This window comes from Chelmon rostratus, chromosome 6 (genome assembly GCF_017976325.1).
Source record: "Chelmon rostratus isolate fCheRos1 chromosome 6, fCheRos1.pri, whole genome shotgun sequence".
NCBI lineage: Eukaryota > Metazoa > Chordata > Actinopteri > Chaetodontiformes > Chaetodontidae > Chelmon > Chelmon rostratus.
In genome coordinates this window covers 7,207,113-7,234,812 of record NC_055663.1, presented here as the reverse complement: position 1 = coordinate 7,234,812, position 27,700 = coordinate 7,207,113, and the positions used below count along the sequence as shown (strand labels likewise).

Below are 27,700 nucleotides of genomic sequence, written 5' to 3'. Positions count from 1 at the left end.
CAGTGTCGACACATGTTTATGTGTAGGTGATGCAGCCCTCTAGCACCCATAATGACCAATAGTCATTATGGGAGTGAAGGAGGAGGCTATAAAGTTGTTATAAAGCAACAAAAGATCAGACTTAAACGCAGGAGGCCGTTCGCCGTTTTCAGCCGATAGCCAATGTTGGTTTGTTTAAAAGATGATTGTTCCCGAATAATAACCATGTGTTTATTATTGCAACCATGATGACAAAGCTCCCCGACCTTAACATTTTTAACCCAAACCACAATATTTCTCTGACCTTAACAAAGTACTTATTTTAACCCAAACCATCTTTGCCTGAACCCAACTCAGTGCTTTTAAACCGAGCCACACTTATTGTGTGCATCATGAAAGAGATTCATTTTCTACAGTCAATTTTTTGTCCTGCCAACAGAAGTGTCAGATCAGAGAAAGTTTCAATGTGTTGTTGTGGAGGGCACGCCCTGACAAGAAGCAAGTACTTGCTTTGTGTCCTGTTATAACATAAAAAGTTTGTAGTTTCAACTAAATCCTCAGTAATTTCAGATTATTACTGAATATTAAATTATGCCCTCTAACAAGACACTTTTTATAACAACATATCTTTTTATCTTTCCTGGTTGTTTTATTGTGTCATATGATGAAACTGTTATTATTACAAATTTTAAAACAACACATATATATGGACATTGCATTGCATTGACAATGCATTATGACAGTCAAAGGGAAGCTCCGAAAGTAATTAATTCAATTCAGCCCCAAGTGAAGATTATTGTTTAACCCCCTTTCATAAATATGCAGACATTATTGCCCTTGTGTTGCCTCAGTCAAGGTTATTTTACAGGTCAGTCTGTGTGCGTAATGATGCTGTTTACATCTTACATTCCAACTAAAAAATCCCCTCCGGTGATTAATGATTAAAACTTGTGGTCACGTAACTTGAAACAAAATGCACCTTCATGCTGATACTCAACAACAAACACATATGTCTGAGATAATATAAAGGTTTGGAGGTTTCTAAGAAAACACCTCAGGTCTGTAAAGTCTGCAGTATTTGAGCTTTAGAGAATCTCTACTGGATCATTTTACAAATGCGTATTTATGAAGTGGAATGGTGTATTTCCTGGATAAGCTCAGGCCAGAAGGCTTTTTTGCTTGACCCTGTAAAGTGAAATTGCCCATGTCATGCTTAAATGTTCTTGTAATGAGTCTTGTTTGACTGCTCGCTGAACCAGCCTTCTTACACAGCCTCGGGCTCTTCCTGCTTTCTTAAGGTCAAATACGAAACCAGCCCTCACAATAAAGCCCCCTTCGTACACCTTAAGCTACAGAATGGCTCCATCACCTTGACTGACTGACTAGGATAAATCAGCTGTTGAAGAAAAACATTTTGTACAAAAACTGCACCGAGAAAGTGACTTTGTGGTTGCAGTCCACTTAAATACAGAAAATTTTGCCATTCTGAATGGAGTTACCAGTAGCCAGCGACAGTGTTCACCTGGCTGCATACAGACCCAGACCCCCCCTGTCAGGAGCCAATGGGAAAGCAACACCCGGGGGTTATGATGAGTCTGGTTATTATCAGTTTTATGGTGATCGCAGTGTCGCATCCCTTGGATCTGATGCTCTAACCGGCTATGAGACGTTGGATTCTCCGCCACATTATGACTTTTACGCCAACACAGAGGTGTGGGGCCGACGGAGGCGCTTCAGACCATCTCTATACCAGCTCCACACAAAGCCTGAGGTAGGAATATCTGCTTTTTATCAGCTAGTATGGTTCTTATCACTTTTCAAACGTCCAAAGAAATGCAGGCTGAATCGATGTTGTACATTCACTGAGTATGTTTCAAATGGTCTGAAACCAACCCTGATCCCATGATATATTTGTCCCATTTACCATAAACAAGCCCCAACGTTCAGTTACTACTGGACATGCTCATTTTTATGCTAAAGCAGTTTCATGACCTTTTTTCTATTCTGTCATTTATTGACATTTGCAAATGGTATTTTTCTTGAAACACCATGAAATACTTCTATCAAATACAAACTCAAATGTAATAACTCTCTATATGTCAAATTGATTTGTATTACTCTTTATAACTATGTCAAAGTCTGCACTCTCCAGTGATGATTATATCTGTCTCGCAGCACCTCCAGGCAAAATTGAGTTCATTTCAGAAGGAATTTTTTATGTGGATCACAATAAATTTCTTGCAGTTTGACATAAAAACAACCCCCAAACTGTTCTTATCTGAAGGGTCTAATGGTAGAGAGCGTTGTACGCTGCACTGGCTGTAAGTCCTTTGAGCTCAGTTTGTGATTGATGATTTTGGGCTATATATTTGAAATTAACTTGGCTTTATATGACTAGGATGACTCCAGCCCTCCCTTGTATGAGGAGACGACAGGTGGACAGATGGAAGGAGGAGACAGCTCCGGGGAGGACGAGGAGGAGCAGAAGGAGCCACCACCTGAACCTAGCCGCTTTGGCTGGGTACAAGGCGTCATGGTAGGTAGAGTTAAGCCGGTGCATATTTTACTGCTCAGTACAAATCTATGAATACACATTTTATTGTCGCAGGTGCCTCAGCTCTAGTGTTACTGCTTCCTTACAAAAGAAACAGAAGATTTGAACTGCACTGTAGCAGACATTACTCAAATAAATTAAAACATTTGCACAAAACTCTTCATATTGCACAAACCTAGGCACTGGTTCACCGACCCAACTATTCCCATGCAAGGACACTGATATATAACAACTGAGCAAAACCATGGATTATGTTTAGTGGCATTTTTGTTGTTTTTTACAATTCTTATTTTCTCCAATACGTGGCAGCCATGGTAATATTAATGTTAGAGATAGAAAGAGTGTGGTTATGATAAATAAGCTACAGTTTAAGTATGGCTAAGCAACTAAAATGCTTGGTTAATATAAGGGAAAGGTTGTTCAATGCAGGTCTGAGGACAGGACGCAGTCTGCAGCCTCCTGTTTGAAAGTCAGATGTCCATCCAGCACCTTCACCTCACTACATAAAAGGCACACTGCTTCCTGCACTGGCACTGAACACCGTTTTGGATGCAAACTGTGTGGAATTGTGCAGTCCAGTCAGGTCTGTCTTTTTGCAGATCCGTTGCATGTTAAATATCTGGGGTGTGATCTTGTACCTGAGGCTGCCTTGGATCACTGCTCAGGCTGGTATAGGTACGTCCAACCAAACTTACATCCATTCTCTTTTCAAATGCTCGATCCATGCAATATATTTGTATATTTCTAACATATTTTTATATTTCTTAGATAGCTGAGTCTATGAAGGTTGAGGAGCCCGGCTCACTGTAATTCTCTCTCTCTTTCTTATTGTGCCTTTACATCAGGTCTGACGTGGGTGATTATCCTGGTATCCTCTTGTATAACTGGGATCACTGGTCTCTCGACCTCAGCCATCGCTACCAACGGAAAGGTGAAAGGAGGTCTGTTTGCTCCGTGATACATGCAACAACCTCAGAAAACATATAGAACGATTCTGACATTTTGCCGGTGATTTCATGGCTTGTGCCCCTTGTCTTCAGGTGGAACCTACTTCCTGATCAGTCGCAGCCTCGGCCCAGAGCTGGGCGGCTCAATCGGTCTGATCTTTGCCTTTGCCAACGCCGTAGCTGTGGCCATGCACACTGTGGGCTTTGCAGAGACGGTCACAGACCTCATGCGCGTAAGTAGGATGCCATGTGTTAACATGTATGTGGGGAGCAGCTGTTACAGTGACACTTTACAGTAAACACAGATTTAATTCCGTTCATACACACCTGAAATTCCCCCAAACCTTCTCCCTCAGGAAAACGGAGCTGTCATGGTGGACCGAACCAATGACATCCGCATCATCGGCATCGTCACTGTCACATGCCTGCTAGGTATCTCAATGGCTGGCATGGCGTGGGAGTCAAAGGTAAGATCAAACAAACATATGAGGTCATGGTAAAGTGGCATCATGGTCAACAAGTGGTTGGGATTTTAAAACATTTGTACATAAGAAGATTTATCTGATGCACTGAATCTTTACGGCTGCAAAAGTTAATTTTGGGAAATACACATATTTGCTTTCTTGCCAAGAGTCAGATGATCAGATCAATACCACTCTCATTTCTGTGCCGATAATGTAAAGCTAGAGGCATCAGTCACTTAGCTTAGGTTAGCATATAGACCGGAAGAAGGAGGAAAGCTAGTCTGGCTCTGTCCACAAAGTTAAAATGCACTTCTAATATCTAATATTTCTTGTGGGGTCTGTGACTTCCTGAAGTCGTGACCTCTGTTACTTCTGTGAGGTTCAAGAAGACCCCAAAACTGGCCCAGCAAAGAGGTAGTTCCAGTATGTTCCCACCTAAAAACCACAATTTGTCGATTACATTTCTGTTTGACTACGGATAAAACAAGACGAACAAACAAGACGATCATGCTTAGCGTACAGACATTAGAGCGGTGCTAATTTTCTCATCTAACTCTTGGCAAGAAAGCGAATGAGCATATTTCCCAAAGAAGTACAAGTACAAGTTCATGTATTAGTGTGGTGAGATACAGTAGCTTCTTGGTGCATGCAAATGTCTGTCTACATCTACATGTTTATCAAATACTCTGCCCCCCACAGGCCCAGGTTCTGTTCTTCCTGGTCATCATGGTATCATTTGCCAGTTACATTGTTGGAACAATCATTCCTGCTTCACCAGACAAACAAGCCAAGGGTTTCTTTAGCTACAAAGGTGAATATTCAGTCCCTGCTCAGGGTATCAGATCAGACGTTCTTGACTGCCATGCATGAAAAGTCCCCCTTCTCGTTATAGGGTGAGACTATTGTGAGTGGTGATGATTTTTACACATGTGAAGTATCACTAATCTTTCTAACAAATGTCAGAAATAAACCATTTTGATATTATTTCAGTGGCATAAAACTCCAGCGAGCTCTCCAGTAATCTGACTACTTCCCTATTTCAACAGCGGATATTTTTGCCTCCAATTTTGTGCCCAACTGGCGAGGGCAAGAGGGCAGCTTCTTTGGCATGTTCTCCATCTTCTTCCCCTCCGCCACGGGCATCCTGGCAGGAGCTAACATCTCTGGGGACCTGAAGGTACATCCCTTTCTTTATGTCTCTCTGCCTAATTCTTGTCTTGTAAAGTCCTTCTTTAGAAAGCATCATGCATCGTTCTCAGCGGCTCAAACACCTTCCTGTTCCTGCACACAAACCTTGATTGACGTACGTGGAAATGTACAACACAATTGTCTTTTGAAAAGCTTTGCATGAATTTCTTTTGTGGCCTGCTTCCCAGAATCCAACAGTGGCCATCCCCAGAGGAACGCTGATGGCGATATTCTGGACCACCATCTCATACATCATCATCTCTGCTACCATTGGTACTGTATGTCCGTACAAAACCTGTAATTAGACTGCCTCATACTCACACAGTGAGTCAGTCTTTGCACCATGTCTGTGTTTGCTATGTTTACAGTGTATACAGCAGATTTTGCATTGACCTTTTACAGTCACTTAATGAATATTTAAAGAAAATCTCAACAAAACTATGTTTCCTGGTCTACAAATATAAGAAAATATATTTAGTTGTACTAAACTGAAACATTTAAATAGAATTTCTATATGGATTTGCTGCCATAATAGCAACATGCAAACAGCTAGCAGGCAGTCAAGAAGCTCATATGCTGAAATGTTATTAATCCCCCAAAAAGTCTGTTTGGACTATTTTTTGGGGGGGTATTATATTTACCATTCACAAGTGCCCAGAATAGTTACCCTATGATAACTATGTTCAGGATTACTACATGTGTTTCATTATATTATTCATGAATCTGTTTATTTTCTGGATTTGAGGTTGAATGGTCTGGTGCATGTCCTGTATATTTCCTGATGCATCTTGTGTCCATGTGTGTTTGTTTCCTCCCAGGCGCCTGTGTGGTGCGGGATGCGTCCGGCCTGTTAAACGACACCCTGTCGCCGTCCTCGTCCAGCCAGGACTGCGTCGGTTTAGCCTGTCAGTACGGCTGGGACTTCACCGAGTGTATCAACAATAACACATGCACCTACGGCATCAGTAACTACTATCAGGTCAGCGCACTCTCACCCGCTCACAAAACGCCAAAATGAGTGAAATGTGTTTCATCAGCTTTGCTCGACATTGTTTTCAGTTTAAATGATGCTGCAAAGCACAAGCTGACTCCTCCCAAAGCATGAAGCTGCTGCGTCTGCTCTCAGGTCAAAGACATTTGTTTGATTTTTTCCTTGATTTGTCAGGAGCAGAAATAAATAAAAAACAGTGACAGAAACAAGCCAACAGTAATGTTGCTCTGTATAAGTGATTCAGTCTCCCTCTGTATTAATCAGTCGCGTTAACAGTGGGTAACAGACAGTTTCTGCCCCTGGAGAGAGATGAGGCGATTTAGTAAACAGGACATTTCTGTCTCCAGTCAATGGGCATGGTGTCCGCCTTCGCCCCGCTCATCACTGCGGGCATATTTGGAGCAACACTGTCCTCTGCTTTGGCCTGCCTGGTGTCAGCTCCCAAAGTCTTCCAGGTATGTATGTATGCACACACACACACACACACACACAAACACACACACACACTGGATATGCAATATGGTGTTCATGTTTTATTTCTTTTCATATTTCAGCACAGCTTTTTTTCCATCTCCCTCAACCTGTTTAAGCACAAGCTATATAGTTCATTTTTTGCCATTTTTGTCCCTTGTAGTGCCTGTGCAAGGACAAACTCTACCCTCTCATCGGCTTCTTCGGCAAAGGGTACGGCAAGAATGATGAGCCGCTCCGAAGCTACCTACTGACGTACATCATCGCCGCCTGCTTCATTCTCATTGGTGAGTCTTTGAAGAGCACCCCTGATCCCCTGGAATAACAGTAGGAATTTTAGCTTTTATAGTCTGAATGAAAATGGGAATGTTCATTAGCTTTTACATCATGAAACTCTTGAGGAATATGACCTTTTTAAAAAAGTGAACCACGGTTGCCCCTCTGTGCTTTCTCTCCACAAGCCGAGCTGAACACCATCGCTCCCATCATCTCCAACTTCTTCCTCTGCTCCTACTCTCTGATCAACTTCAGCTGCTTCCACGCCTCAATCACCAACTCGCCAGGTAGAAAACTCAGAAACATCACATCTGGACTTTTTCTGGATAGATGGTGACTAATTAAATATAAGACTTGCAATGGAAAGAAATATAGAAGACTTGCAACCGTTATGAGTGTGTAGACATTTGTGTGTGCATGATATCCACATCCACACATGCCAATGTGTGTGTGTGTGTGTGTGTGTGTGTGTGTGTGTGTGTGTGTCCAGGTTGGCGTCCGTCCTTCAGGTTCTACAGTAAGTGGCTGTCGTTGCTGGGCGCTGTGTGTTGTGTGGTTATCATGTTCCTGCTGACTTGGTGGGCAGCACTCATCGCCTTTGGCATTGTCTTCCTCCTTTTGGGATACACGCTCTACAAGAAGCCTGGTAAACTCACACACACACACACACACAGTCAGACAAACCACAAACAGTGCCGTGTCACGCACCAAACGGCTGTCTCCATTTTAACTCTGCTGCTCTCCTCTGGGGTCAGCTGTAAACTGGGGCTCCTCAGTGCAGGCGAGCTCCTACAACATCGCTCTGAACCAGTGTGTCGGCCTCAACCATGTGGAGGACCATGTCAAGAACTACAGGTGAGTGACAGGACGTTATCACACACCTATATCTTGTCTTCTATCATTTATCACCAATTTAAAGGGCAGTGGGACTCAAAATAAATCTAATTGTAGTACTTTAGCTGAGCATGATGGCTCAACTAAAAGACTATCTTTGCCAAATCTGATACCTGGTGGTCATATAATGAAGAAATGGCTTATTTTGAGCATCAGTGCAAAGTCTTGCAAGCTACAGTGGGCCTCCCAAGGCTTAGAACTGCTGGTTCATCCTCATAAAAGCTTTTATTGTGGCCCCAGTCCTAAAGGAAGAGCTTTTTTGGAAAACACTTTTACGTTTATAGAGCTACATGCGAGGATATTACAGTTAAATATCAAGCTATGTACAGCAGACAGTTATCTTAGCTTAGCTTAGCATAAAGACTTGAAAAAAAGGGGAAACAGCTAGCCTGGCTCTGTCAGAAGGTAACCCCACCAAGGCAACAGCACCACGCCTCCAAAATTCACTAATTAACATGTTTGTTCTCGTTGGTTCAGTCAAGGTGTCACAGGTAGATTAGGCTGATTTCCTGTCTTTATGCTAAGCTAAGACAACCATCTGCTAGTGGTAGCTTCAAATTTAGCCTTCTGCACAAACATGAGCAGTATCAAATTTCTTATCTAATGCTTGGCGAGAAACCAAATAATATTTCCCACAAAATCAAACTATTCCTGTAATGTTCCCATGAATACAGTGTGTATCAATATGCAGTGAATCAACAAGCAGCACTCAGCAAAGTCACTTGAAAAGAGACTGTGTCAACTGTGAGGTCAAGTTCCTCAAATGTCAAGATCATGCTCAACATCTACTGTAACTCTGCCTTCGCTCACCTTTCAGACCCCAGTGCTTGGTGCTAACTGGTCCTCCCAGCAGCCGTCCAGCTCTGGTGGATCTCGTCAGCTGTTTCACAAAGAGTCTCAGCCTCATGATGTGTGCCAATGTGGTCACTGTGAGCACAACTCAGCATGCACAGACAAACACGTCACCCAGATAAGAGTAGTCTTTGGTTTGATTTTTGATGCAGTAAAAACACAAGAATAAACATATTTTGAGATATTTGAAACTGTCAGGGCGTTTTCAGGTTGAGGGCTGAAATCATTATCCATTCCACCCTCTATTTGTCAGGCCGGTCCGTCCCCATCAGCAGTGGAAAAGGCGAGCAGTGACAGTCATGTTACGTGGTTGAACCAACGGAAGGTGAAGTCATTCTACACAGGTGTGGTGGCTGCAGAGCTTCGGTCAGGAGTTAACATGCTGCTCCAGGTCAGAGTTACACCTCATCTGTTCTGCTCTCTCCTCGTGAACTGGCTCCGTCAGCTGAACTTTGGTGGGACGTGTCCCACAAAGACAGCTATCTTTGGTGTTAACTCTGGCTTGCCAGTATCCGAAAGATAGGTCAAGTTCGTGCTGAGTTCAGTTGTCATGGTAACAGGCCACCCAGTTTTTGCCAAGGATTACAGATCAAAACTTAGGAAAGAACCACCTCCAGACCAATCAGCTGTCATGAAAAATTAGTCACCACTCCTACAGGACCTTAGAATGGACAAAGTGATGCAGCTATACTAAAGTGACTGCATTTCAACAACATTCCTGTTCTGGCTGCTTAACATGTTCAAATGCCAACTGTGCATTAAAGACTTTTTTAAAAAATGTATCACATCATGGCAGCTTTAATTATTTGGACTGTATCATTTTCATCTGTTCCTGTTGCTTCTTGTCATATTCGAGTGATGTACTTTGATTCTGTAACGTTTACCTTGCTGAATCATTACTTTTTGCAGCTGCAATGAATTAATTTTCCAGCAGGAATAATTTTGCCTTATCTCATTAAATGTGCTGCTTTTGATCTGTCGATGCTGTTAGCGATGTTTCCGTAGGTATCGTCTTATATGAAATACTCCGCTCCTGATCTGACGGTGTTGCATCAGTGCCTTCTTTCATGTGCAGAGTTCATAATTGGATTGATAACGAGTTAGCAGAGCCAGTTGATAACCTGCTGTGTGAGATCAGTTATCCAGGACTGTTAGGTTTAGGTGGAGCCAGATGTCTCAAAGAAAGCCTGAGGAAGTTGAAGTTGCTTTGGAGACAGGCCTGACTCCTGTCTTCTTCCGCTCATGTTGTTGACTGTCCACCAGGGGGCAGGTTTGGGTCGTATTAAGCCAAATGTTCTGCTGATGGGTTTCAAGAAAGACTGGCGCAGTGACACACCTCAGGCTGCACACAGTTACATCGGAATACTGCAGTAAGTACAGTGGGAAGTCATAAACTCCATCCAGTGTGTGTATACCTGAACTATTGTTTATTAGCTCAGACAATCATAAAATGTCCAACATGTGTTTCAGTGATGCATTTGACCTGCAGTACGGTGTGTGCGTGCTGAGAATGAGGGAGGGACTGGATGCCTCTCATCCATCTCAGTCACATGGTGAGAGCCTTATTTCAAACGAGAGTGCACTGGGAGGAAATTTACTTTACACCATCAATGAGCTCTGACTGCCGCTGCAGCCACACTGTCAGTTTGGGTGGAGGTAACAAGGTGCATAGTGGGAACAGCTGTCCACATTCATCCATCATCATCTGAGGTACTGACTTAAGTGAATCCATATACATAAAATGAATTGCTCTGTTTTTATTTCAGTTAATCCAGGCTTTGATGGAGGACCAGAGAGTATAAACACCATCTCTGCCCCTTCCCGCATTAAAACAAGCACTAGCTGTATGTATATGCATGATCGTGTTACTAAACCTGAGCTGTCCTTGAAACATTAAAGCTGTAAAAGGGTACAGAAATGCTCAAAGAATTTAAACTTAAATATCCTGAAATCATGTTTGATATTGAAAAAAACTTTTTTCTGTGTATATAAAATTGTTTGCAGCGACTGCGTCAATTGAAGTGGAACCTCAGCCAAGCACAGTGTTTCAGAAAAAACAAGGAAAGAAGACCATCGACATATACTGGCTGTCTGATGATGGAGGTCTGGTCATTTCCACCCAATACTTATATACTTTTACATATTATTACTTAAGGTTTTGGATGCAGGACTTTTACTTGCAATGGAGTATTTTCACAGTGTGGCGTTAGTACTTTTGTACTATACTGTATCAGTGCCTTCTTTCATGTGCAAAGCTTCCTAATTGGATTGATAAAGAGTTTGCTGAGCTGGTTGCACTCTTACAGGACCTTAGATCAGTAATCCAGGACTGACGACTGAGGTGAAGCCAGGAGCACACTTATCTGTCTTATCTATCTTATCTCTTATTAAAGCTGACCTTGCTTTGAAGACTGTTTCTTCCTCTTCTCATGTTGTTGACTGTCCATCAGGGGGTGTGTTTACGTCATGTTAAACCAAATGTTCTCGCTCTGTCTGTTCGCGTGTGTGTGTGTGTGGGTGTGTGTGCGGCTTACCAGGTCTGATCCTGCTGCTGCCCTACCTGCTGACTCGGAGGAAGCGCTGGGCCAGATGTAAGGTCCGGGTGTTTGTGGGAGGAGAAACAGACAAGAGGGAGGAGCAGAGAGAGGAGTAAGCACTTGGATTACTTCCCTTGTATTTCAATGAAGTGTCAATTTTCAGGTTCCTTTTTCACAGCAGGACTTGTGACTAGCATCAGAGGATGTGGAGGGAAAACAACAGGTGTAACTAAAGACATGAATGACTCCTGTTCATTTGAACCTGCAATAACAGCTGCCTGCAGACCCAGCAGCTCGTACTGCTCCGTTAAAATGTCTATCATGACTAAAAGACTGTTGCTGTGGTTAAAAGTGTGAGAGTCAGTGAAATGTTGAAACCTTTAGTACACTATGGATTTACATTCTCTGTCCAGGGTGCTGACACTGATCAAGAAGTTCCGTCTCGGTTTTCGTGATGTCGAAGTGCTTCCTGACATCTACCAGAACCCACAGCCTGGAAGGTATGGCTGCTTAATGTGTGAGAATGAAGTGAAGTGCACACAACTGGGAAAAAAGATCTGTCCTCATGAAATTTCACACATGATCAGGGTTGAGTTGGTCTTGCCAGCTGGGCTAAATCCCAGTATAGCAGAGGCCAGCAGAGCTGCAGGCTTACTGTGTTTTAATACAGAAATACAAGGGTCCTGCTGTATTACCTGATATTGACCTGTCATGAAAAGATCTATTTTAGTTTTGTGCTTATATGATGCATACTCTTAAATTAATGGGGAATATGTGAAGAGGAAAGGGGGGTTTAATAGGGGAGCAGTAGCTCATTTAGATTGCTTTGATTTGACAAATCAACATGATCTACATGGTACTTGGAGAGCACAAAGGCCCTCTCAGAAGCAACATGATTTGAGCTGCACTCATTTGATTTACTGTCTCAACTTTTGCAACTACCCACGATCCCTGTGTGCTCCAGTGTCCAGCAGTTTGAGAATATGGTGCGCCACTTCAGGCTGGACACAAACCCTAAACAGGACTCTGCTTCTGGGCCATCAAGGCAGCAGGATGAGCCCTGGATGATCACTGACCAGGATTTAGAGAGGAACAGGGCCAAGGTCTGACACACAACCTGAATTACATTTGGATACAGCGCCTATGAGGAGGAAATAATCAAACCCCTTTTTTTCTCTGTCTTGCAATTGCAAACTGTCTCTATGGGCTTCAGTCTCTCCGTCAGATCCGGCTGAATGAGGTTCTGCAGGATTACTCCAGAGAAGCTGCTCTGATTGTTATGTGAGTTCAGTAATTCTTCTCTAGTTCATGGGAGTGCTACTTTATTAGAAGGAAGACAATGCAGAGTAGACAGAGCTGAGCTGTGTAATTACATGGCACTGTAACTGCAGCTCTCTACTCAGAGTCAGTGACTCCTGATTCTTGGCTCGCCTGTGATTTTAAGCCTGACAGCATACGCTGACTAAGTTCCATCACTTTGCTTTTAAAAGCAATCCCTTGTGGATGTTTTGACATCAGTATTATTAACTGTTCACCTTACTAAACCTTCTTTCCTGTGACTCTGTATGTCTCCTGACAGCACTATGCCAGTGGGGAGGAGAGGAGTGTGTCCCAGTACTCTCTACCTGGCCTGGCTGGACTTCTTGTCACGTGATCTGAGATCTCCAGTCCTGTTGGTCAGAGGAAACCAGGAAAATGTCCTCACCTTCTACTGCCAATGAAATGTCTTTTTATGTAGCCTAAACATACTAACATTCTGACATTATCATGTTAATTAACTCATCAGTGTCTTGCTGACTATTGATGAGTATCTAATCCTGTAAATGATTCCTGTATTTACAATGCTCCTATTGAATTCAACATTTACACGTTTAAGAGGGGCTGCAGAAATGAATCACTCTAGAGATCATACAGTATTTACAAAGTAAGCCATTATTGATTTAAGCTGTGTTTATCAAAATGAGTTAATGTGCACATAATCTTTTTTGTTGCCTTTCCTTAAATGTGTGCCACAAATTAAGACAAAAATTGGCAGGTTTGATAATGAAAGACCTGTCAGAACAAATGAAAAATAACTGCTTGACAGTGTACCTATATTAGACTTTGTGTGTGTGTGTGTGTGTGTGTGTGTGTGTGTCTTTGTTGCTTCAATGTCAAACAAAAATGGCAGAGGCGGTTTCCCATCAGACCCCCTCAGCATCTGTTAGCTCTGTCTTTAAGCATTAGTCTGTGTGTCAATTTTGTTAGTTAATTCTATTTGTTTGATCTTTATATGCACGGCTTAGGAAAGCAAAGTTGCCATAATATCTGGCCTGCAATCATTGAGACACTGAATGCTTCTCCCTTAGGGGACTCAGCATTTGCTATTCCAGCAGAATACTGTTGTAGCATAACAGTATCGTCTCTATATCTGAGATCAATGTTTCTGACATGTTAGAATCAAAGCAGTGAAACAACGATTCCAACAATCTCTTCCAATTTTAATTGCGTCTGCCAAATTACACAGCAATGTCTTCCACTGTGTTTTCAACACACTCTAATATCCATTGTCAGTGTGTTCAAAAGCTACTGGATATCTCCTTTCTTATCATTTGCAAGTCAATTTACAGCTGATGTAACTCGACTGATGCAACCTCAGTGGATAAACAAAGTTGCTTTCAGACGAGTGGGAGCTCTTGTCTGAGAGGCTAAAGAAGGAAAGAGGCCTCACACCGTCCCCTTTTTCTGGAACGGCAAACGACAAACTTAGTTACAGCCAGAGAGTAGTGCTGAAATGTATAAAAACGGTTGCTGGCATCTCTTTATTTTGAGGAAATAGAGCACAACTTCATAAGCACAGTGCAAATGAAAACAATGTTCTATGACATTGTGCGTATCTTATAGCAAAGGCGATTCCTTGTTTTACCAGTTCTGTTTAATTATGTTCCTAAATCGGGGTAATAAATCAGCCATATGAGATGAGTCTCTGCTACTTATTTTCTTACTGTATAGCTAGGTGTTTAGGTGTTGACAGGAAAGAAATGGGAGTACAGTGAGCGACATCGCATCTGTACTTTAAGTTTCATTCTTTTGGATAAACGATTTCGAAACCATAAATACTGCGCATGCTCGCATGAAACGATTCCCCCTATCCCAGAGGATCCACGTCTGACGGAGCACGAGCACACAGTAACCAATCAGCAGCGGCCACAGTGTGTTTGGAAACAACATTCCTCCCTGATAAAGTCCCGTATGACAGCAAGCGGAAAGACACCTTTGGCTTCGGCCGAGTTCCACAAGTTTGTCTTCAGTCGACGCAGGTTTTCATCTTTCTGCTCGGAATTGTATAACGAGTACCAGTCTTGTTGTAGCTGTAGCGAGTAAAGAGTATCACCCTAAGGGCGAGACTACAACCAGTGAAACCGAGTAAAAATGGATGTGGGACATTCTGAACAAAAGACGATTACTCTTTTCATAAAAACACCCAACCAGGCTCATGAGGTTCAAACCGTCGAAGGCGTCTATCTGAACTGGACTGTGAAGGACCTGAAGACACATTTGTCGACTGTTTACCCAACCAGACCGGTGAGTTACTGTGAGGCGAGCACGTTAGCCGGCTGCTGTTAGCTCAGTGTCCGGCAGCGCGAGGCTGTGTCCTGGAATGTCATGACCTGAGCCAGCTGACCGAGTCAGAGAGGCTGATGCCAGGGAACAGTTACTGTCTGGTTTTCTGTGTGTGTGCTCAAACCAAGCCTCCACAATTATCATTATTTATATGTCGAACTTTTCAGTTCCACTGGTGACCAATGAGGTGTCATTATCTCCTGAAAGCAGACAGTTTGGAACATTATACACGAGAAGGCTTAAATTTGTGAAGCGTGTGTGTTTGAAATGAGTCTGCTCTATAACCAAATCTTTTATTGTGGTAAAGCTTTGGTAATCTCAACATGAGGCTTTGGTTGTGAAGCATAATGCAGCTGTTAGGTGATGGGGACAAAAAAAAAAAAGTTGAATGGCAGAAAGAGCTGCACTCAGTCCTCTTTAATAAGAGAGTCAGCCAAGTACCTAAAATCTAAAGCATAAGCAGCTGCCAAGTTTCATTCAGCCTTGAAGGGCACAGCGTCCATCCAGGCTGCTGCTGCGATGACAGATGAGCAGAGGAGGATCTATGGTTCAGGGAGATGGAAAGTGTACAGATGAGGCAAGGCCAGGCAGTAGACTGTCAGATATATTGGTACAAGTGTCCAAGCTAGCTCCCTCAGTAAAGTTAATGATTGCTGATCAAGGCTGTCACTTCTTTGGGAAGTTAGCCACGTGCTTTATAGAAGGCTGAGTCATCAATATATCCACCCGCTCATCTGCAGTGCAGGCTAAAACCGAATACATGAAGACATAACTGATGTATGTGACATGTTGTATTTTTGTAAAAAAAAATCAGAGATTACAATATGTTTCACGAGGAAAAATAATACACAAAAAATACAGGTTTTTCAAGTCATAAACAAATAGGACAAGAGAAAGTTAAACCTTAAAAATACAGAGCAGTTCATAGGTACATATATATGTATTACTTCCATGCTTTAATATATGTCTACGCAATTTCGATTCTCTGTTTGTCTTGTACATACAGCAGAATTGACAATAAAGCTGACTTTGACTTTGACTTTTGCCAACCTGCATACACATGAATGTACAAGCTATCAAATTACTTTCTTAATCTTAACTGAATACTTGTTTTCAAAAAAGTTGTCTACTTCCACCTTAATCTTCATTTTATTTTGTTTTTGTAGCTACTAGTAGACATTTACAAGCCATGGCTTTGGGAAAAAATAGCATAACAGTAAGGATCCTACTTGATGCAATGCCGTGGATCTGTTTTGTTGTGATTATATTATGTCTTAAAATTCAGCTATCAATAACAATGTGAAAAAAAAATCCCTAAGGTTGTTTGCCATCTGCCAAAACATGACCCAAAACAAGCCACTATGCACATTGAATTTGTTAGTCACTTATTCCAAAGGTTTTAACTAAACTTGTTTGTTTTCTGTAGGCTGTGAGTGACCAGAGACTGATTTATGCTGGGAAACTGCTGCCTGACCATCTGCGCATGAAAGATCTCTTTAGACAGGTATGGGAGAGAATCTGTTTGCCTGTTTAAAAGTGCACTTGCCTGTGCTCACAAACAATGCTTTGACATTGGTCTAAATAGCGCATGTCATGTCAGTGGAGTTTATCATAGTCTTTCTGCAAAACCTAAAATGAGTGAACATCATAACGTTATTGTTTTCCATTATGCTGCTATTTATACTGGCAACAAACTGGCTAGAGAGGTTGAATCTAGCCTATATTTCTCTCACCAACCTTTGTCTGATAATGAATAGCCACAAAGGATTTCCATGGCCTGTGAAAGGGTTGTTGTGCTTTATAATACCAGTGCAGTATAATATTTCATGTATCTGGTTCATGGGTTATTGTGTTTGAATCCCACCAGAGGTTCATATTGCTGGAGATGAGATCATTGTTGTAAGAAAGACAACTCCAGCACTGAAAGAGGACATCAGCCACACCACTTGTTGTGTTTGGCTCTGTTGTGAGGGCACACAGGGTGTAAAGCAGTCAACAGCTTTAGCTTTCTATCCTCAGGTGTGTGACCAGACTCAGAGTACCCAGAACCGAAGTGTTTGATCTGATTCTGTGCCGCACTCTTCTACTTTCTGGACAGAAAACAATATAAAGAGGGTTTTATGGAGATTCACTGCAAAAACAAAAGAGTGAAGGGCACAAGATTTCTCTCTTCCTTAGCACCCTGTTCTGTTGTGGAGCTGTGTTCATTGTCATTCAGGATATTTTTCCACAACAAATGAAAGAAATTAGATGCAAACACCAGTGAGAACAGAAACAATGCTGCATGAGGTCAAAATCACACAGACTTTAGACTGGCCCATATCGTCACTGTCGGTTCTCCAGCTTTTGTGGCTTCATGTTTTTGGAAAAGCCTTCACCTTTTCTATTCTATCTTTCAGATCATTGTCAGTGGAGCTGCTCCATGAAGTCTTGGTTCTGTTGTTTTTAGCATTGGTAGAGATAGTTTTACGTAGGCTCATGCCAATAGGTTAAATTCTGTTTGCTGTACTTCTTAGCCTTGAGTGTATCAGTGTGCTTTACCATGTAATTTTTCTAATCAGGCACTTATCTCCACTTTCTCAGACTGACTCCATTCCCACACTGCACCTAGCGTGTACTTTTAGGAATCAACCCAAAGGACAACTGGGAGCTAGACCTAAGGTGAGAAATAATGATGTTTACTCATATTCATCTTTCCTCAGAACTGTTTTCAGAAAGTATGTTTTAAGTGGGGAGATTGTGCTTTTACCCAGTTTTACACATATGATTTAAAGTTGATGATGTTGGTGAGAGTTTTGATCAGCAGCAGCAACTGTATCAGGCCGACCTTGGGCCTCACTGCTAACCCTTTGTGGCACCCCTGGCCATGCTAAATAATGTAACACATATATCAAACTAAGCTCTGATGGCTGGGAGCGCCTCTCTTTGTTGAGGCATCTGATGTCAGTTGGTAGTGTTGATGTTGGTGCTACTCACAGCTGGTTTTTCAGGTTTGGGTCAGTCAGTCTTGAGCTGAATTGAGCCAGTTTTAAAAAGAACTGCTCTCTATCGCACACATATCCATATGCTGGACTCCATCACACACACATCTAAATGCTGGACTCCATCACACACACATCCATATGCTGGACTCCATCACACACACATCTAAATGCTGGACTCCATCACACACACATCTAAATGCTGGACTCCATCACACACACATCCATATGATGGACTCAAACCGACTATTGCACACTGCTACTTTGCAAAACCGCACTACTGCGCACATATTTAACTGCTCGAATGTCTAGTTCAGATGTTTATCCTGTATAGCTTAGTTCTTTATGTTTTACGTCACTATTTTTTCTTATATTGGTATCTTGTATTTCGTATTTGATTTTGCCTCTTACTTGAAAGTTGTGCCTTACGTGAGTTTCCACGTCAGGTTTTCCTTCATTTCTATGAATTATTCCAGACAAACTAACACTTGGAACAGTTTTATTTACTTTACTTTGTCTGCTGATAGCAGCTCTGCAGCAGCAACAAGGCTCTCCTTCACAAATTCTCCTTCTGAATGAGGTTTCAGCTTCTTTGCTGTTAGCTCACTCAACACAAAACCTGCCTGCAGAACACTGTCTCTGTGAGATTGTGGTCTTGTGAAAGCTACCAAACTCCAGTGAAGAGTGGAAACTTTATCCAATTGCATTTGTTCTTGCAGCTCATCCAGTTAAACATGTTTGTGGCTGTAATGACGCTTGTGATTAGTCTTTTTTTATCACTATGAGCTCGTAGTGATAAACTGGTTTACTTACTGGCACACTGGTTTGCCCCTGACATACAGCTTGCTGGAGTGGAACGGATACAGACAGGCACGTTACACTGTTGTTTTCAAGCGGAGGTTAGTGGTTGTTAAATCTACAGGCATAGGGAATCACAACTTGTTAATCAAAACTATTTAATGAGCAGCTGACAGTTTCTTTCTTATCCAATTTAATGCTAAAATTCAGTTATGTGGCCTTTCTCTGGAATAAATTCTGATACTATTGATAATCTTCAGGTGCCCCAAATCAGATTTCATGTCAAAGTGCTGCCATCATCCTTACTTCCTTTATTTCTCTCTTTATATGTATCCTCAGTGGTACTGAGGAAGTGAAACCTGAATGTTCAGTGAAACTCTTGTTTGGTTTTATTTTTAAATTGTGGGCCATGAAAGAAAAACATCTGGTGTCAGTCAGTTGAAGATTTGCGTACTGGGCTTGTTTTACATATTTCATATAGCTTATACCTCACCTAATATACCATCCTTATGTGCAGTTTTTGTGGGTTCTTTAACAATGCCAAGTATCTGAATTTGCTTTATACTTCATTAAATACATTTTGTAATTTAGGAGAACTTGTTTTGTCACAGTATAATGGTATATAATATATATATATATCAATATAAAATTGATCCAGATCAAGGTTAGCCACTTGTTCGTTTCTATAAATCTGTCAGTGAAGTTTCAGTCAACATACAGCAGCCCTGTGGGATTTTACAGCCTGCTGTGCCACATCAAGCTCAAAGGCAGCAGGTTTAGTTCAGAGACTGGCAGGTGCACTTTGTCACGCCCTTCCTCATTGCCGTGCCACAGTGAAGAGGAACTGTTTCAGTTCAGTTGTCATCCTTCAGAGCTCAGCTACAGTTTTGAGATCAAAAGTACAGCTAAAGATAAGTCGCTTCAGTTTCACAACACTTTCATCGGTCCTGCCCAGCCTCAGCTAGTGCTGCAAAACTTCCAAGTCGTTGTATCTTCTAGACGATAGAAGTCATCTCCACAGACTGATCTCATTAGAGAGGGTTTGCTGAATGACAGACATTGCTCAAATTTCAACTTTAATTTCAAACTTGTCTTTGCAGACCAAAGAGACAGAACAGCCACGTCCCAGCTCCTCCTCCACAGTCATGAATCCCAGCACACCAGAGCTGAGGCAGAGGAGGCAGACCTCACCAACCTCAGCTGCTGCTCCAGCTCACACACACTCCTCCGCGTCTCCATCAGGAGCTCCTTCATGGCCTGCTGCTGCGATGTAAGCCATAGTAGAAGAAATTATGTACCTGCTGAACTGAATTTTGTTTCACCGGCATGACCGGGTACCAGATTTAAGCTGTATGACTGTGTTCAGGATATTTTTCCATAACAACTGAAAGGAATTAGATTTAAACATATGAGAAAAGCTACACAAACTGTAGACTGGCCCATACCATCACTGTCAGATCTCCAGCTTTGGGAAAAGAAGACAGATTCTGCCTTTCAAATCAAATCTTTTTGGATAATGTCAACCTTCATTGCTGTTAGGCAAGGCTTTTTTTATTTCCAGGACTTCTCATCCAGCTATGGTAACACAGCCTCTTTTGACAACCAAATCTCTTTTTTACGTGTGTTAGCATGACAAGCAAACACAGTCAAATTTAATCCAGTAAATTTTTGACTTGCCATGCAGTCATCATTTAACAAGCCCTCATTCAGTGCCTCTTTTCCCTTCCTCTTGGGAGAATCCCTGTCACCATCTTAAGTGACACTCCATCAGTATGAAAACATGAGTGGACTTGAGTGCAATCAACATTTCAAAAGCTGGGGGAGCGAGACAATGTCAAAGTCAGAATGATGCACACTCATGGTGCCTACATTACAACCCCAGATCCCAAAAAGATGGGATGCTGTGAGAGCAGTCATTTGCAAACAACCCATTTAGTAACAGCCTTTATACAATCAAGTGTTCACAAAGAGGTGAACCTCACTGCATCCTCGCTTGTGAGCAACTGAGTCTTTCCAGGATGCTCCTTTTATACCCAATCATGATGCTATCACCTGTTACCAATCAACCTGTTTACCTGTGGAATGATCCAAACAGGTGTTTTTGGAGCGTTCCACAACATTCTCAGTCTTTTGTTCCTCCTATCCCGACTTGTTTGACGTTGCTGCATCAAATTCAGAATAAGCAGATATTTACAAAAAAAAATGAAGTTGATGAGGTCAAACATTAAATATATTGACTTTGTACTGTTTTCAATTGAGTGTATGTCAAACAGGATTAGCACATTATCACATTATGTTTTATGTTTTACGCAGCGTCCCATCTTCTTTGGAATCGGTGTTGTTGCTACAATCTGCTGTTTTGTGTCAATGTGTGATCGAATATGAAGTGAAATTTGCTTTCAATGGAAGTAGAGGTGTTCATGTTACACTATCAATTAGGGCTGCTCAACAGTGATTCAACTAAAGAAGATAAAGTAGAAATTTAAAATGGATATGGCATCTGTTATTGTTCATATGTACACAGTCTCTTAGATTTCTTTCAGTGGATAAAGGTTATAGTATTGAACAGATTTGTCACAGATGTCTGTCACCTGTCCCTTCAGGCCTGGAGCACCACAGATGACCCAACCAGCCTTTCCCACCTACTCCCTGTACAGCCCTCAGCAGCTACTGTGGCTTCAGCATGTATATGCTAGACAGTATTACATGCAATAGTGAGTTTTCATTTATACACATTTTAAATTCATACAGCATGTCTGTTGGTGTCTCTCATTGTGGTCTGACATGACCATGGATGACTTTGTCTTGCTGGTTTCTTATACTCGTGATGTTTCTGTTTTCCGCCAACAGCCACGCAGCGCTGGCAGCAGGAGGCACCATCCCTTCTGCACCAGCTACAACCATTGGTCAGTACGCAGCTGTTCCCGCCCACCAAGTACCTGTCCCGGCCCCCTTAGCCAATCAGAACCCCATCAACAACCTGCCCGCAAATCAGAACCCAGTGCAAGATGCCGCCTTCATCAACCCTGGTGAGGCCAACCAGAACATACAGATGAACGCGCAGGGCGGGCCTTTGATGGAGGATGAGGATGACGTGGAGCGAGATTGGCTGGACTGGTTGTACTCAGCCGCAAGATTTGCCGTTCTGCTTATGATCGTGTACTTTAACTCCAACCTGAGTCGTTTTCTGCTGGTGATGGGCACCCTCCTCCTCATGTACCTGTAAGTTCAGTCTTTTCTTTTCTACTTTGATAATTATGAGCCCTTCAGGATGTGTACTCTTGAAACCTGTTAAACCAAAGCTTCATATTAGAACAAACACATGAAGGCAGAAGTTCAACGCGTTGTTTGAACAGACAGTTACCTGCTATAGTGGCTTGGTGGAGTCGACAAATGCCTGAGTCAACATTTTGTTGGTAACTGGTGTTGATTTCAGACTTTCTGAATGTTAACTGAGGTGCTGATGTGTCCCACTTGTTAGCAGTAGTAGAGGTGGCACTAATAGTCAATCAATTAACTGATGGATTGAAATCAAGCAAAAATGCCAAATATTGCCTGGTTGCAAGAATTTGAGAGACATCGCCTTGGACTCTGGATTTTGACAGGTGCTTTTCACTATTTTCTGTCATTTTATAGATTCAAAAATGAGTCGATCATTTGAAAAAAAAACAGCGATATATGATGATAATCATTTGCTGCAGTCATTAGCAGTGGTAGATGTCAGAGCATGTTAAATAAGAGTTTGTGCCATTTCCTGATACATGTGAAGAGAAAACTGTGAAACCATAAGATCCATTCGTTCTGGTCCAAATATGTTTGTGGAACTAGTTTGTTTTTGGAGGAAGCAAAAGGCAATCAAGGCAAACCACAGTCTGAACTGAGGCCCCAGTGAATTCACTTCCTCGTGCTGTGCAAACTCCAGGGAAGAATTATTGCTGCACAGAACACAGTTCATACTGCTGAGCTGAGAACTGAACTTATGAAACCGTATGAAAATTGTCGTGTTGATTTATATAATTAAGTCTGTTTCCTTGAGAAGTCAGAGCTCAGTTTCAGATGTGTTCATGTTGGCAGCAGTGCGCACACAGAAACCGCATGTTCCACATCAACACTGCTGTTATCATTAGCTCAGGACACGTTGTTCCTTTACTCAACATGTTCCGGTCTCACGCTCTGTTTACTGTTACATAACCCGTCACCGCCACACACAGATATACATACACATTCCATCACTCAGGCATAGATTAAATAGCTTTAGAAGTATACTGACTGTTTGTGATGTATGTCAAGGGGAAAAACAGTTGCTGAAGGTCAAAGAATCTAAAAGAAAAGAAAAGAAGTTGAAGTCATTTATTCAGAATTCAAAGAGACAAACTGTGTGTATGTGTGTTTGAGGGACACAGGCTGCCCCTTAACACATAACATAACACATGGCAATCAATATGCATTTAAGTAATGATTACACACCAGCACGAGTTGGAAGGTCAGTGTTTGGAGACATTAACAGCTGACTTTGTGTTTCCACTCCCCAGCCTGACTTTCAATCAGGTCTCTTCCCGCGGTCCTCTTTGATCACTCAGTCAGGAATGTAAACAGGATAACTGCTGTCATCATTTCAACTCATGGTGCCTGTTAGCAGCAGGAGAATGAAACATGGATGAAATCGAGGAATTTCATAATAGAAATGGATTTAACTGTGAAATGAATAACATTACAGAAACTGCAAAGATGTGTACACAGTTTATAAAAATCAGGGTTTTCTCTACAATTATAAGTGTCTTCACAGGGCCTAAGACGAATGAATTGAGAAATAATATGTTGCTATATTTTGATGTCACACACACACACAGAGTCATGTCAAATAGATCTGACAATGCATTAGCAGGAGCTCATCACATCAACAAACCCTCAGAAGTGCAACCAGATGCAAGATGCAACTTGGTTGAAGACTGACATATATTCATCAGATGAACACAAGCACAAGTTTAAATAGATGCTAGTCTTACTCCTTGCCTGCTGGTTGTGTAAATAGGCAACTGTTTTTTATTAGGTGATGTCTGTGCTTCAGTTTTGTGTGTACAGCTTGTTGTACTATCCCTAACTAAATAGTTCATGGGCTTGAAGGATGTAAGTTGCTTGCTCCCATTCGCTTTTTTTTTGTTCATGTACACATATTTTCTTTCCTCCGCAGACACACAGCTGGTTTGTTTCCCTTCAGAAGGCGAGTGCAGGTCCAAGGACCCAACAATCTGCAGCCCCCTAATGTCCAGAACAACCAGCAGAACGACAACAGGGACCCAGACCCAAATCCAGTAAGAAAACGCCTGTCTTTGATTCACCTTCATTTTAACTGAAGTTTTCTAAACTCTGTTGGGCATCCTCATGTGTCAGTGCTTCAAGGCCTGTGATCTGTTATAGTGACTTTCTGGGCTGGTCTATGATCTGCATGTAGGCATGGATGTTCCCTTTAAATGTAGCAGAATACCACTGATCTGATAAAAGTGGGCTCAGTAAACTACTGTAGGCTGATCTGTGGATTGAAATGATGAAAAACACTTCAAACCCACCGCCATAAATGCTCTTTTTCATAATGACTTAATTTCCGGTATTTTCAGGCTGACGAGCTTGCTGACAGACAAACGGATGAACCTGCTGCTGCAGCAGATGGATCAGACGGACAAGGACCAATGACGGCGGTTTTAGTGCCTCCTTACAGGGTGTCAGTCATGTGGACAGCCTGGGTTTTCTTCAAAACTTTCTTTTCCTCCCTCATACCTGAGGCTCCTCAGGGTGTGGCCAACTGACCACCTAAGACAGACAGAAACAGTAACCTTTGTAGATTTCAGTGGGGAACAATAATTAGCAGCAGTTGTTCCTTGAAAAGCTGGTGGGAGGAAAAGGAAGACGTCTGGAGCTGTCATCTGAACAATGATTAAATAGAAGGGCATCACGCGGATGCATATCAACAAGGACTGGAACCTTCCTATTGAAACACCAGCAAGTAAATCAGTGCCACACCCTTGAATTTCCGAAACTGTGAACTAGAAACAAAGGACTGCCAATATCAGACAGCATTCTTCACAATAAGAAATTGTTCAGTGGGGACACATCTATCCCACCTCTCCATCTGACCAAACATCTTCAATTTGACTGGTTTTTACCGCTCCCCAAGGTTTTCACTCTGTGACGGGGCCTTGTAAGACAAGCTACCTGGATTGCTCCCTCATCCAGGAAGCAACAGTAGGTGGCAGCTGAGGGTTACAAATAAACCTCTTAGCTGACGGGACTTTTGTGCTTAAATTATTCCTCCTGTGAGGTTGTTCATGTACGCAGGCTTTCTGGTCTCTGTTGCATCCAGTCAGCTTGTCTGAGTTTTCATAATGAAGAACGTGATCCGGATTAATATTCTCACACTGACTGTTCAGTTGAAGTAAAAATCCACACACAGACAGACACACACTCAGTACTGTATCTGAGAATATTCTCTTTTTCCAGGGTCAGATTTATTTTGTAATAAATAATGTAATAATATTTATCAGTTAAATTCAGACAACAAAATACAAGATGAGAGTCAAATTATTTGGGCCTGTATTTGCATCTATAAAGTCGCTGTGTTGTGAATATTTAAAGGTGGGCTGAGTCACAAAGGAAGTGGCTCAGACCAAAACATCAGATAACATTCTTAACACTATTCCAGCCAGCTAGCAACAGGTGGCGTTCATGCTCAGGCACAGGACATGTGGAAGGGGAGGGGAGATGGGGGTAAATCTGGCATGCTAGTGTGTGATCGCATTGGGAAGAATATAAATAAAAATCAACCCCCTTTAACAGCCCTAATGCAAGCAGAAACTGAGCAGGACTGGAACTTCAGCTCAGAGACAAAAAGAGAACTAATAATGAACAAAAATCCTGATTGACGGACTGAAAAATAACATTGCACCTCTCATATGAGTTTTCTTTAGCAGTTCCGTTTTCGGTGGATTTTTCTGTTATTGGGAGTCACGTGATGATGATTGTGACCAAATGCAAATCAGACTGCATCTTTCTGCCAAATTGTTGGGTACATTTTCTGTAAAATAGTGATGTTGCCAGAGTTTTTTTAAAAAAAAGCAAGTTTTGTAAATATACTATATGTACACAGAGCACTTTACAACATGTATGTTATGCAAATGTATTTACAGGTAAAGTGGTAAGGATTTATTTTTCTTCATGGGAGGGTTTATTTTAATCTAATGCCTAAAGGACTCCAAGATTTGCTTTGTATAAGTTTATTTTCAGGTCAAGTCTAAAATCCCATTGAAACAAAACCATCAGTGCTAAATTACAGCAAACGTCCCTTTTAGAAAAAAATATGTTTAAATTGGATTTAAGGCAGTTTTGCTTCTCCGCCGGCTCGTAGGCCCTTTGTATCGTTTTCACTTTGCACCTTGGTCACCCTTTTTTAATTATTACATTGTTTGAACTTCAATCAGTTAATGTTCCAAATAATGAACCAACTGTGCCCATCATTTTTGAGAAATGTTATCTCATATTGATTGAAAAAGCTTCACTGTCCCACAACAGACACATAAATAACAATGACTACTTACTAATGCAGACTTGAGTCTTGTTTTGTGTTTATGAACTGATTCTAATCAGCGCATGTTTTATTGATCTCTAATAAGGAATAGGTGGATTTTACTATGTTATCAATGTCACTGTAAAAGGGTGTGTGTTACACCTTTTAAGTAAACAGGGTAAAAGTACTTTCCCTCTTTTTTTCATTAGCTCCTGCTGTAAAGTTAGCACTCTGATCCCCTTTGGAGACTGACAGCAGTTGGTGACATTGGTCCCCATGTTTAATTGGAATTTTTAATGTTAAGATTTTCTTTTTTGTTTGTCTTTCTGTGAGAGTTGCTTATTGATGATGGATGCAGAATGAAGTGTTTTAAGGGAGACTTGCAATAATTAATGCAATAAATGGTCTTAACTCTAACAGTTCCTCACTGTGTCGATTTGTTGCAGACATGGTTTGTGAGGACAGTGTCTCTACTGATTTCAGCAGTTTGTTGACTCCATGTTTAAACGCATGGACTCACTGACGGCCTCTTCACCACAGCGCACACATGTACTGTAGCATGATGAAAGTTTTGACTTTAAGTGAACTGTCTAGTTGCACTGGTACCACAACAAATACAAGCAGAGTCTGCTGCAGACACATGCTTATGCTGAGCGAGGCACCAGTGCCCTACCTGCTCAGGGCGTCTGACTACGTGGCAGCCCCCTCACTCTAACATCTCCCCCCAACAGCTGCATGTTAGAATACGTCCTCCAGGAACCATGAATGTCTAAAAAAAAATTTGTGCCAATCCCACTAGTACATACTGAGGTTTTTCACTTGGTAAATGAAAACTTTCATCAGCTGGTGTTGCTTAGTGAAAAGTCAGGGGTTCACTAAAGTCAGTGCAATTTATCCTCCATGAACGTAAGCACAAAATTTCAAGGCAATCCATCCAATAGTTGAGATTTTTCAGTCTAAAATATCACCTGTTGTGCATGTTGATTGACATGTTGAATGCTGGTGGTGACTTTGCCCTTTCCAAACCCTTTCAACCTAAAACTGAATATTCTTCAAGCTAATGATTGACTGCCTACAACATTGTCTCTCTAACAGATCTACTCTCAGTTTTTGGGACAGCTGTCATCACAACTATAGCAGCAAATCTGAGATCAGATCTAAGATGCATCCGGTGAAGTTAACTGAGTAAACTATTGAGCTCATTTTACAATGCAGACTTCCTTCAGACCTGAAGGAAGAGAAGATAGTGGGAGTGTGATCAAGGAGATTCTAAAAGTTAGATTATCAAAAGCAGTAATTAGACGTACACAGGTGATATAAAATGAGCAGGAACTGGACTGGTTGATAGTAAATGTGAAAGCAGTGTGTTGTTCTGTTGCTTTTAGTGCACTCATTATGTTTGGTTTGCGGTTCCTGCATGTGTTCACAATGGAGTATTTTCCTGTAAACATGTGATTGTTTCTCTCAACAGGTTTTCTTGGAAGCTGATCTAATCTCTCTCTCTGTGTGTGTGTGTGTGTGTGTGTGTGTGTGTGCGTGTGTGTGTGTGTGTGTGACAGACAATTCACACACACTTCACAATTCAAACAAGTTGCGACAGGAGGAAC

The 27,700-nt window shown here is 41.8% G+C and overlaps 2 protein-coding genes across 2 annotated transcripts; both read left to right on the top strand.

Annotated features, from left to right (window-relative positions):
- Positions 1-1,468: 1,468 nt before the first annotated feature.
- slc12a3 (solute carrier family 12 member 3) lies at positions 1,469-14,109 on the top strand. The gene is made up of 26 exons (XM_041939854.1): positions 1,469-1,750; positions 2,378-2,515; positions 3,133-3,208; positions 3,379-3,474; positions 3,574-3,713; positions 3,837-3,947; positions 4,644-4,755; positions 4,991-5,121; positions 5,321-5,405; positions 5,951-6,111; positions 6,471-6,578; positions 6,758-6,881; positions 7,056-7,157; positions 7,361-7,516; positions 7,626-7,725; positions 8,582-8,693; positions 8,870-9,007; positions 9,880-9,986; positions 10,087-10,169; positions 10,383-10,460; positions 10,621-10,719; positions 11,154-11,265; positions 11,567-11,653; positions 12,118-12,256; positions 12,367-12,434; positions 12,733-14,109. Exons 1-26 carry the CDS (start codon positions 1,469-1,471, stop codon positions 12,872-12,874), a joined length of 3,087 nt encoding a protein of 1,028 aa, XP_041795788.1. The 3' UTR covers positions 12,875-14,109.
- A 223-nt stretch (positions 14,110-14,332) lies between these two features.
- Positions 14,333-26,510, top strand: herpud1 (homocysteine-inducible, endoplasmic reticulum stress-inducible, ubiquitin-like domain member 1). Its single transcript, XM_041939815.1, has 8 exons — positions 14,333-14,717; positions 16,183-16,260; positions 17,340-17,417; positions 19,636-19,805; positions 21,139-21,249; positions 21,386-21,757; positions 23,727-23,847; positions 24,151-26,510. Exons 1-8 carry the CDS (start codon positions 14,565-14,567, stop codon positions 24,337-24,339), a joined length of 1,272 nt encoding a protein of 423 aa, XP_041795749.1. The 5' UTR covers positions 14,333-14,564; the 3' UTR covers positions 24,340-26,510.
- Positions 26,511-27,700: the final 1,190 nt, after the last annotated feature.

Excerpts from the sequence above, each read along its gene's own strand:
- slc12a3 (XM_041939854.1), top strand. The coding sequence starts at position 1,469 with ATGGAGTTACCAGTAGCCAGCGACAGTGTTCACCTGGCTGCATACAGA. Across the intron at positions 11,266-11,566 it reads AGGGAGGAGCAGAGAGAGGA|GGTGCTGACACTGATCAAGA; the intron begins GTAAGCACTTGG and ends TTCTCTGTCCAG. Across the intron at positions 12,435-12,732 it reads GAAGCTGCTCTGATTGTTAT|CACTATGCCAGTGGGGAGGA; the intron begins GTGAGTTCAGTA and ends GTCTCCTGACAG.
- herpud1 (XM_041939815.1), top strand. The coding sequence starts at position 14,565 with ATGGATGTGGGACATTCTGAACAAAAGACGATTACTCTTTTCATAAAA. Across the intron at positions 21,758-23,726 it reads ACCCTCCTCCTCATGTACCT|ACACACAGCTGGTTTGTTTC; the intron begins GTAAGTTCAGTC and ends TTTCCTCCGCAG. Across the intron at positions 23,848-24,150 it reads GGGACCCAGACCCAAATCCA|GCTGACGAGCTTGCTGACAG; the intron begins GTAAGAAAACGC and ends CGGTATTTTCAG.